The 12,288-nt window shown below is 37.0% G+C and overlaps 1 protein-coding gene across 4 annotated transcripts in view; it reads right to left on the reverse strand.

The window, feature by feature from the left end:
• TOR1AIP1 (torsin 1A interacting protein 1) overlaps positions 1-12,288 on the reverse strand; it is a 47,220-nt gene that overhangs the window by 4,801 nt on the left and 30,131 nt on the right. For 2 of the 4 annotated variants that reach the window (XM_043568311.1, XM_043568310.1), the window contains 2 exons: positions 982-1,026; positions 572-628 (listed from right to left, as the gene is read on the reverse strand). In XM_043568311.1, coding sequence (XP_043424246.1) covers positions 572-628; positions 982-1,026 — 102 coding nt within the window. The remainder of the gene's footprint in view (positions 1-571; positions 629-981; positions 1,027-12,288) is intronic. The other 2 variants (XM_043568313.1, XM_043568312.1) reach the window with 1 other exon arrangement.

Here is a 12,288-nt window from a genome sequence, read left to right on the forward strand (position 1 = left end):
ATGTATACATATATACATATATACACACGTATATGTACATATACGTGTGTATATATGTATATATATTCTTTAGGTATTTATTAATTTTGCTAGTAGAAAGCAATATGAGACCAAAGCCTGAGAGTCACTGTGAAGATTTTTCTTAGTACTTATTCAGGACAATAAGGAGGCTTAGAGAATTAAAGAAACTTGCCCCAAGGCTACACAGAAGGCTAAAGTGGTCGAGTCTGTAGACTCTAAAACCCATGGTAATCCTATTATGTCATGCTATGTGCCATCTTTCTTTTGATTCAGCAAGGTTCACTTGGTTATTATCAGTAGTGCTGCTTATTAACTTTTGCTCTTAGTCTTATGGATAGTCTTATGGATAATTGTTCTTAGTCTTACGGATGTTATTTCATATAGTTTGTCCTTAAAGAATTTCACTGCTAGTAAAATATATACTTTTTCCTCTTAAGTGTTTAAAATACAATTCTTCAAATAGCATTGTTTGCTTTCAAAAAAAAATTAAAACAATTATGAATGACCAATTTCAGAAACTTGCTTATAAAAACTGAACAGAAAAACTTACTTTGGCTGGAAGTTGATGGAAACTGGTTTCCAAGTTCTGATTTCTGAATGCTGTCATCTAATGATAGAAGTAATAAAGACTTATCAATTTATGGTTCATAATATAAGCATTTCCAACAGAGAAAGAAAATACAAATTCTACCATGAGAATATGAGGCAGAAATCAGCCAGAAATAGAAGAAAAAGTGGAAGATCTAAGCACCCATTAGAATGACAGCTCCTTGAGACTCAAAAGTTATTTCTTTCATAATTATTCACAGCATGCCATGGTCTAGTATAATACATTTGTTTTGTGAGAAAGCCTTAAATTATTTGATCCAAATTACTTAATGGAAGTGGTGAAACGTATAGCACAAAGTTAATAGAACAAAGAAAATAAGTACAACTAAAAGAAAATAAAACGTATTATACCATCTGAAAAACTGCCATATATTGAACTCCTGTCTGGTGATGATGCTGTAAGAAGGGGAAAAAAGGACAAAATATGGATTATGGATTATTGAGCTACTGGATAAGGGGTTTTAAGGTAAAACTCAATCTTAATCCTACTTTCTAACTCAAAATGATTCAAATATTTACTCTGGTGCTTCTGATCATTTCAAATATCAGTAATATTTTTAAAATTATAGTACAAACTTTTCACCATTTCTATTAATAGACAATTCTGTTTTATTTAGGTTTGTGGTCAGATTTCAAAAATAATTTTCTCATGACTCCATCAAATCTCTACTTCTATCATTATTTTAGCAAACAAAATTATCCTAAATTTTTCCTTTTTCCCTCAGTGCTTCTTGGCATGACCACAGATTTTAACATAAGAGAGAGAAGAAATGGAAGGGCAACTCTCAGAAGGGAGAGAGTTACTAATTCATATGACCTACATTTGCTAACACTGCCATCTATCACTTGCCTGGGATTTTATAACTTACGTATATATAAATGACCTTCCTGGTATTTACCAAGAACTTTCATTTGAGAAACACAGGACTAACCTAGAGGTATAAAATTAGCACTGCTAAGGTATAGAAATAGCCTTATTTTTGCTTATATGACAAAAAATGTCAAATGAAACAAAATGACATCAACCTTAAGGCATATTGTTTCACAATTACTAGTGTAGCCTAGGAAATAACATCATTTAGAAACTTGTAATTTAGGTCACCAAAGTTAACAACTGAATTACTAAAACAAACAAGTAAATTCCATCAAGTGATATTTATCTTGAATACCTTACTCTATGGTTACAAAGATCAAATGAGATAGTATATAATATTATAATATAGTAATACATAACTATAATAATATAAAACTATAATACTGAATCACTAAATTCTATTCCTGAAATCATTAAATTATGATACATATTATTATATAAAAGAATCAAATGAGACATTTTATGTAACACATATAACATATAGCTACAATATATATTATACTGATTATAATATATAACAATATACAGTTATTATATAACATGTAATATTTACATAACTCAGAGAACATCTTAAATTAAAAAAAATTTTTTTTTAAGTTTATTTATTTTTGAGAGAGAGAGAGAGGGAGACAGAGTGTAAGTGGGGAGGTGCAGAGAGAGAGGGAGACACAGAACTCAAAGCAGGCTCCAGGCTCTGAGCTGTCAGTACAGAGCCTGACACGGGGCTCAAACTCACGGACTCATGGACCGTGAAATCAAGACCTGAGCTGAAGTCGGCCACCCAACCAACTGAGCCATGCAGGTGCCCCAAACTTAAAATTTTTTTAAAATTAATAATCCCCTTTATAATAATATCAAAAAGAACTAAATATAAGGAATTAACTTATTAGCAAAGAAGGTAAAATATTTGTACACTGGAAACTACGAAATACTAATAAAAGAAATTAAAGCTGACATAAATAGATGGAAAGGTAGCCCATGTTCATGGATTGGAGAATTAATATTCTAATAATGTCTAGGGGAGCGTGGGTGGCTCAGTCGGTTAAGTGACCAACTTCAGCTCAGGTCATGATCTCATAGTTCGTGAGTTCAAGCCCCACGTTTGACTCTGTCCTGACAGTTTGGAGCCTGGAGGCTGCTTTGGATTCTGTGTCTCCCTCTCTCTCTGCCCTCCCCGCCCCCTCCCCCCCCAACACACACTATCCCACTCAAGAATAAACATTAAAGCAATCTATAGATTCAGTATAATCCTCATCAAAATTCCAACGGCATTTTTTACAGAAATACAAAACAATCCTAAAATTCACAAGGAAACACAAGAGACTCTAAATAGAGAAATTCTGAGTAAGAAGAACACAGCTGGGTGCATCACACTTCCTGACTTCAAAGTACATTACAAAGCTAGAGTAATCAAAACAGTATGGTACCGGCGTGAAAACAGACATACAGACCACCAGAAGAGAATAAAGAATCCAGAAATAAATCCATGCAGATATGGTCAACTGATCTTTCACAAGGATACCAAGAATACACAATGGGGAAAGGACAGTCTCTTGAGTAAACGATGTTGGGAAAACTGGATATCCACAAGCAAAAGAATGAAACTGGGACTCTAATACCATACACACACACACACACAAAAATCAATGCAAAATGGATTAAATACTTAAACATAAGAACCCAAACCATAAAACTCCCAGAAAAAATGCAGGGAAAAAGCAACCTGACACTGGCTTTGGCAATGATTTCCTGTATATGACAGCAACAACACAGGCAACAGAAGCAAAAACAGACCATGTGATTACAGCACACTTGAAACATGTGATGAGTTATGTTATCAAAATCACAGTAAGTTTTACCTTGCACCTGTTAGGATAAGTATTATACAAAAGTCAAGAGTGAGGTATATGGACAGAGGATGTAGAGAAATGGGAACCCTTGTGCACTGTAGGTGGGAATATAAATTGCTGCAGCCAGTATGGAAAAAGAGCATGAAGGCTCCTCAGAAACTGAAGAATGAAACTACCAATACGATCCAGCAATCACCCTATTGGATATATACCCAAAGGAACTGAAATTAGGATCTTGAAGGGATATCTGTACGCCTATGTTCACTGCAGTAATATTCATGATAGCCAAGACATGGAAGTAACCTAAAAGTCCACTGATGGATGAGTGAATAAATAAAATGTGGTATATCCAGTTAACCCTTGAACAACATAGGTTTAAACTGTGCAGGTCCACTTATATGTGGACTTTTAACACACTGAACAATTTTTTGAAGATTTATAACAATTTGAAAAACTCACAGTCGAAATGCATAGCCTAGAAATATTTTTAAAAATTAAGAAAAAGTTAAGTATTTCATGAATATATAAAATATATGTAGATACTACTTTATCATTGACTACCATAAAATACACACAAATTACAGTACAGTTAAAATTTATCAAAATTTATGCACCCAGACTGTACATGGTGCCATTTGAAGCTGAGGGAAATATAAACAAACATAAATATGCAGTATTAAAATTTTTTTAATGTTTATTTTTGGGAGACAGAACATGAGCAGCTGAGGGTCAGAGACAGAGGGAGACACAGAATCAGAAGCAGGATCAAGGCTCTGAGCTGTCAGCATAGAACCTGAAGTGGGGTTCGAACTCACAGACCGCAAGATCATGACCTGAGCTAAAGTTGGACACTTAACTCACTGAGCCACCCAGGTGCCCCTAAATATACAGTATTAAATCATAATTGCATAAAATTAACATATGTATATACTTTAATAATGCCATAATTGTTATAGAAGAAACCATCAAACCCAGAACAATAAATTCCTGCTAGAGAAAACTGTGTCCAGATGTGTGTTATCTTATAGGATTTACAACACAGCTGATCAAGGAAATCATGAGAGAGATCATGAATATGGCAGAAAGGTGGGGGGTGAAGGGTATCAAGATATGGATTTTAGATTTCACGATATACTAAAAAGCTAGAATAAGCAAAATAGTATGGTACTCACACAAAAGCAGACACATAGATCAATGGAACAGAATAAAGAGCCCAGAAATAAATTCATGGTTATATGGCCAATTAATCTTCGACAAAGGAGGTGAGAATATAAAATAGGAAAAAAGACCATCTCTTCAATAAATAGTGTTGGGAAAACTGGACAGCAAAAGACTGAAACCGCATCACCTTCTTACACCATACACAAAAATAAACTCAAAATGAATTAAGGACCTAAATGTGAGACCTGACACCATAAAAATCCTAGAAAAGAGCACATATCTCTGACATTGTCCAGGCAACATTGTTTCTAGATATATTTCCTGAGGCAAGGGAAACAACAGCAAAAATAAACTGTTGGAACTACACCAAAATAAAAAGTTTCTGCACAGCAAAGGAAACCATCAATAAAACTAAAGGACAACTTACTGATCAGGAGAAAATATTTGCAAATGACGTATCTGATAAAGAGTTAGTATCCAAAATATAGAAAGAACTTATACAACTCAACACACACAAAAATAATTCAATTAAAAATGGGCAGAAGACATGAACAAGGAAGACATTTCTACAAAGATGACATACAGATGCCCAACAGACACAGGAAAACATGCTCAACATCACTCATCATTAGGAAAATGCAAATCAAAACCACCAGGAGATATCACTTTACACTGTCAGAATGGCTAAAATCAAAAACACAAGAGGGGTGCCCAGGTGGTTCAGTTGGTTAAGCGTCTAACTCTTGGCTTCAACTCAGGTCATGATCTTGAGGTTCGTGGGACAGAGCCCTGTGCAGGCTTTGTGCCACCAGAGGGGAGCCTGCTTGGGATTCTCTCTCCGCCGGCCCCCACCCCCACCCCACTATGTGCCCCTCCCCCACATGCAACTACCTTCTCTCTCAAAATAAATAAACTTAAAGAAAAAAAACAAGAAACAAATGTTGGCATGGACGTGAAGAAAAAAGAACCCTTGTTGTACTGTGGTGGGAAAGCAAACTGGTATAGTCACTGTGGAAAACAGTAGGGAGGTTCCTCCAAAAATTAAAAATAGAACTACCATATGATCCAGTAATTCTGCTACTGGTTATTTACCCAAAGAATATGAAAACACTAATTTGAAAAGATATATGCACCCTATATTTATTGCAGCATTATTTACAATAGCCAAATTATGGAAGCAGCTTAAGTATACATCAATAGATGAATGGATAAAGAAGATGTGGTATAAAAAAAAAAAAAGTGGTATATATGTGTGTGTGTAAAAGAATAAAATCGTGCCATTTTCAACAACATGGATGGATCTAGAGAATGTAATGCTAAGTCAAATAAATAAGTCAGAGAAAGACAAGTACCACATGACTTCACTCATATGTGGAATTTAACAAAGAAAGCAAAGAAAAAAAGAGCCAAACAAAAAGATTTTTTTTGTTTGTTTTTGTTCTTTCTGTAATTTTTTTAAAGAATTTTTTGGGGCGCCTGGGTGGCTCAGTCGGTTAAGCATCCGACTTCGGCTCAGGTCACGATCTCGCGGTATGTGAGTTCGAGCCCTGCATCGGGCTCTGTGCTGACGGCTCAGAGCCTGGAGCCTGTTTCAGATTCTGTGTCTCCCTCTCTCTCTGACCCTCCCCCGTTCATGCTCTATCTCTCTCTGTCTCAAAAATAAATAAACGTTAAAAAAATTTTTTTAAGAATTTTTTTAAGTTTGTTTGTTTATTTTGAGAGAGAGTAAGTGTAAGCAGGGGAGGGGCAGTGAGAAAGGGAGAAAGAGAATCAGAAGTAGGCTGAGTGCACTGTCAGTGAGGACGGAGCCCTATGTGGGGCTCGATCTCATGAACTGTGAGATCACGACCTGAGCTGAAATCAAGAGTCCACAGCTTAATCAACTGAGCCACTCAGGTGCCCCCACCCCCAAAAGAGACCCTTAACTGTTGAGAACTCATGGTTACAGAGGGGAGGTGGGGGGGGGTGGCGAGTGACATAGGTGAAGGGGATTAAGGAGTGCACCTGCTGTGATGAGCTCTGAATAACTGCAGAGTCATTCTATACTGTACACCTGAAACTAACATAACTAGACTGCGTGTTAATTATGCTGGAATTTAAAAAAAGATATGGGTCTTGGAGAAGTTCAAAAGCTAACAAACACGCCAGAGGAATTAACAGAAGACGACTTGACGGAGAAGGTGTGCTTCTCCTTGACGGAGATGTGGCATCATCTGATGCCAGCCGATGAGGAAGAAGATGTAGAAGCAGCAGCGGCAGAAAACAAACTGACATTAGATAATGTGGCCAGTTATTCAAGACTGCTTTTGACTTAACGACAAGGACCCTTTTATGATAGAGGTACTGAAACTAAAGGAAATGGTGGAAGAAAAACTGGAACCATATAGACACACTTTTAGAGAAATGAGAAGACAAAAAAAAAAAAAGTGAGACAGAATTTAAGTATTTTGGAGCATGCCTGCCTCCTGTTCCATGTTCTCCACCTTTTTGGCCTCTGCCACGCTTAAGACAGCAAGACCAACCCTTCCTCCTCCTCCTCAGCCTACTCAACACAAAATGACAACGTTGAAGACCTTTATGATGATGCACTTCCACTTAATGACTAGTAAATAACCATCACGCAGCACAATGAACTGATCTGTTGCGTGTGTATGAATGTCTTGGTGTGAAAATCTAATAAACTGTATGGCAAGAATTGTACGAAGTGTTTTTGGGTCATCATCTTCTCCTAAGTGTTCACTGTGTAGAACACTGTGTGCAAGGCTTGTACGGAAGAGGATAGCCTATCCTTACCCAGGCATAAGAGGAGTGATAATCAATACAAAATTAATAAGGTTAGTTTTCTGTTTATTAATTTTGCTTTCAAGGAATTATGATACCATATACTGCTCTAAGTAATTGGAGAAACTGCCTGTCAGCCTATCATCACAGGTGAATGTTTTGTTTTGTTCTTTAAAGTAACATTATGTTTCCAGGGGGCACCTGGGTGGCGCAGTCGGTTAAGCGTCCGACTTCGGCCAGGTCACGATCTCGTGGTCCGTGAGTTCGAGCCCCGCGTCAGGCAGGCTCTGGGCTGATGGCTTGGAGCCTGGAGCCTGTTTCTGATTCTGTGTCTCCCTCTCTCTTTGCCCCTCCCCTGTTCATGCTCTGTCTCTCTCTGTCCCAAAAATAAATAAAAAACGTTGAAAAAAAATTAAAAAAAAAATAAAGTAACATTATGTTTCCAAATACTGTATTATGAATCTGACTGTAATAGTGTCTGCCATAAAAATTTTATAATGATTCATTTATTAGTGTATCGATTAGGCTACTATGAGGCAATCGTATCGATTACACGAGGCCACCATAAAACAATCATACTACTGCTTCTTCATTATCAACTCGTGACTTGTTACACTTGCAAATAAATACAAATTGCTTTTTTACACTGTATTTTCATTTTTAATGCCTAGTGTTAATAATATGTATAAAATCTACAGTGTTTTGCATCATATAAGACAATATAGCTGTAAGTTCTGAAAATTCATTTTGTGAGGAATCTAAAATAGTCAAGTTCTCAGAAGCAGAGAGGCGGAATGGTGTTTGTAGGAGGGAGGGGAAAGGGAAAATGAGGAGATTTTAGTTAAAGGCACACAGTTTCAGGTATACAAGATGCCTAAGTGCTAGCAATCTACTGCAAAGCATAGTACCTATAGTTAACAATACTGTACCACATGTTTAAAAATTTGCTAAGAGGGTAGATCTTATGTTAAGTCATACACACACATAGTAATAAATAAAGAGGGTGAGAGGAAACTTTTGGAGGTGACAGATACGCTAACAGTATAGACTGTGGTTATAGTTTTGCGGATGTATACTCATCCCCAAGCATATCAAGCCTGTAATACATTAAATGTATGCCAATTATACCTCAATAAAATGTTTTAAAAAGTTACTATATGAGGACACCAAGTAGAGGAACCAATAGTGAAAGAGCATGTGACACATAATACAATTGTCTTAGAAAAAAAAATCCATCAAGAAAATGTTTATCTTGTATATCTTAATCCATGGTTGCAAAGTTCAAATGAGATAATGTAAGAAAATTCTGTTAAGTGCTCTTCTATGATGATTTTAATGATAAAGAATAGCTAAATAAGTTACTATCTAACATATGTAATATATATAAAATTCATAGAACACAAACTTATAAGCAGGGTATATACTGTTCAGGCAGACAGCATTCTCTAAGAGGTAATCTCTATCCCTCTTCTTATTAAAAATATCATCAGAGGGGCGCCTGGGTGGCGCAGTTGGTTAAGCGTCCGGCTTCAGCCAGGTCACGATCTCGCGGTCGGCGAGTTCGAGCCCCGCGTCAGGCTCTGGGCTGATGGCTCAGAGCCTGGAGCCTGTTTCTGATTCTGTGTCTCCCTCTCTCTCTGCCCCTCCCCCATTCATGCTCTGTCTCTCTCTGTCCCAGGAATAAATAAACGTTGAAAAAAAAATTAAAAAAAAAAAAAAAAAATATCATCAGAAATAGTGACAGAAATTCCTAAAAAAAACCAAAAACCAAAAAACACACCACACACATACACCACACATACACACACACACACACACACACACACACACACACACCCCTTTTCAAAAGATAAAGCTTAAGGTTTTCCAGTCAGAAGAGTATGGTAACAATCACTCTATAAAAGTCAAGTGCAGGGGCGCCTGGGTGGCGCAGTCGGTTAAGCGTCCGACTTCAGCCAGGTCACGATCTCGCGGTCTGGGAGTTCGAGCCCCGCGTCAGGCTCTGGGCTGATGGCTCAGAGCCTGGAGCCAGTTTCCGATTCTGTGTCTCCCTCTCTCTCTGACCCTCCCCCGTTCATGCTCTGTCTCTCTCTGTCCCAAAAATAAATAAACGTTGAAAAAAAAAAATTAAAAAAAAAAAAAAAAAAGTCAAGTGCAGAGGACATGAATCTTTCATAGTTGTTATTACTGATTATTACACAATATATTGTTAACAATAAATAAGTAATCATTTAGTGATTATTTACTAATTAGTAATTATGCATTTGGTATTCAGACGTAAAAAGTTGTGTTCACATATATAACAAGATAATTAGAATAACCAGTCATAGGCACTATTGTCCCCACGTTAAAGGTAAGAAAAGGTAAGAAAACCTTAACAAAGGCTAAGTGGCTTTACCAAGGTCACTCAATTAGTAAGTAGAAGAGCTGGGACTGCAGCTCTAACTCCAAACTCTCCTTTGTATCTCTGAACTACTTTTATTTTATTTATTTATTTTATTTTTATTTTTTAATGTTTATTTATTTTTGAGAGAGAGACAGAGCATGCGCAGGAAGGGGCAGAGAGAGGGGGAGACACAGAATCTGAAGCAGGCTCCAGGCTCTGAGCTGTCAGCACAGGGCCCAATGTGGGGCTCAAACTCACAAGCTGTGAGATCATGATCTGAGCTGAAGTTGGCTGCTTAACTAACTGAGCTACCCAGGCATTCCTCTGTGCTACTTTCAGAGACAGGTTCCAAAACATGTATATCAATGAGGCACACACTCATAGAGGCCTGACCTCTCCCTAGATACTCTTCCCTATTCTCACTGTTTTATTACCTGGGAAATAGGAAAAATAAAGACAGTGATTCTATCTTCTCCAAAAGACTAGAAAACAGGCAGAAACCCAAACTGGGACCTGTCTACCTAAGGAACTGTGCTATCATGGGTTGACAATAAGGATGTGAAAGTCCCAGGTTCGTGAACACCTAAATCTAAAAATTAATTTTTTTCTCACTAAAGAATATGGAAATATAAACTTAATGAAATAATGAAATTATTAGAATGCTAAGCAAAAACCATTTTAAATGATCTTGGATTAAAGAGGAATCTGTCAGTCCATATGAAAATCACTGCAGGCCTCTACTTTCACTAAAAATATTTTCATGTTCACTGTTCTTAAAGTTCTTATGTAGCTAAAGGTCTAAAAAATTCTGTTATCTGCACCTCAGTGTGCAAACTTCTGGCATATAATTTCTATATAATTCTCAAAGCTCTGTATATGTAGTAGATGGCTATCAATCAGTATGCAGATATTTAAGCCATAATAAATACACTAAGACATCGGGCGCCTGGGTGGCGCAGTCGGTTAAGCATCCGACTTCAGCCAGGTCACGATCTCGCGGTCCGTGAGTTCGAGCCCCACGTCAGGCTCTGGGCTGATGGCTCAGAGCCTGGAGCCTGTTTCCGATTCTGTGTCTCCCTCTCTCTCTGCCCCTCCCCCGTTCATGCTCTGTCTCTCTCTGTCCCAAAAATAAATAAACGTTGAAAATAAATAAATAAATAAATAAATACACTAAGACAAAGCAGGGACGCAAACAGACTAAGCCTTACCTATTAATTTAGCAACTAAAAAAATCTATTTCTGCATTCTAATCAGATCTTCAGTATAATTATTTTCCCTTCTCCATTGCATTTGCACAATGTCTTATCAGAGGAAATAAAAATTATATATTTTTGGTAACAAAGTGTACTACAGTTACCTGGAAGAAATACATCTGTTATCAATTACCCGGAATGTATAGTTAAGAACTAAGAAATAAAATAAGAACTGAGTTTTTCATAGAAAATATACTTAAACTCATCCATTTTTACTTCCAAGAGTTTATTTCTTAGATCTTCAAAGTAAGTTTTAATTTTGATACTGGTTACAAGCAAAATCCTAGTAAGCTAAATAATATTTGCTTTCCTAACTATAACAGGTCAGGAAGAGCAAATTGTAAGAAGAAATAGTTTTCTAACACCAGGTACATACAACAATAAGGAATGACAGCCAACAATAAGGCAAGGACAGAAAGTTTTTTCAGTTTTAGACTGAAGAACTCACATGTGGGGTAAAACTTCAACTGTTGGGAACAATGAATTATGACCACCACTACTTTACTGATGATAAAACAAAGCCACAGAGGTTTGTTTACACAAGCTAACTTTGTCAATTATAGTTAGTCATTTTTTGAGCAAGAGATGGAGCTTTTTTTTTTTTTTTTAATGTTTATTTATTTTTGAGAGAAAGAAAGTCTGAGAGTGAGCAGGGGAGGGGAGAGAGAGAGGGAAACAGAGAATCCAAAGCAGGCTCCAGGCTCCGAGCTGTCAGCACAGAGCCCAATGTGGGACTTGAACTCACGGATCGTGAGATCATGACCTAAGCTGAAGTCAGATGCTTAACTGACTGAGCCACCCAGGAGCCCCTTATATTATCTAAATAAAAGAAAAGGATGGGGCGCCTGGCTGGCTCAGTTGGTTGAGCGTCCGACTTTGGCTCGGGTCATGATCTCCTGGTTTGTGAGTTCGAGCCCCGTGTCAGGCTCTGTGCTGACAGCTCAGAGCCTGGAGCCTGCTTCCGATTCCGTGTCTCCCTCTCTTTCTGCCCCTCTCCCGCTCATGATCTATCTCTCTCTCTCTGTCAAAAATAAATAAAACATTAAAAAACTTTTTTAAATAAAAGTAAAGGAATACCAAATAACCTTGAGATTATTGTGGTTAGAGTATAAAGAAGGGATAAAGGTGAAGGGTAACTTAATTTTTTTTTTACACGGTCAAGGTTTAATGTGAAAACTGCTATAGAAATTATGATAGACACTGAATTCAAAGCATGATTATTTCATCACATCTATATATGGTATTTTTCAGATTCTGTGACACTTAATCCATCCTAAACCTAAACAAGAAAATACTATTTGTAGATTTCATCCTTTATTACTTAATATAATGGGTATGCAGAATTTCTCTGAT

Source organism: Prionailurus bengalensis, chromosome E4, assembly GCF_016509475.1.
Source record: "Prionailurus bengalensis isolate Pbe53 chromosome E4, Fcat_Pben_1.1_paternal_pri, whole genome shotgun sequence".
Classification (NCBI taxonomy): Eukaryota; Metazoa; Chordata; class Mammalia; order Carnivora; family Felidae; genus Prionailurus; species Prionailurus bengalensis.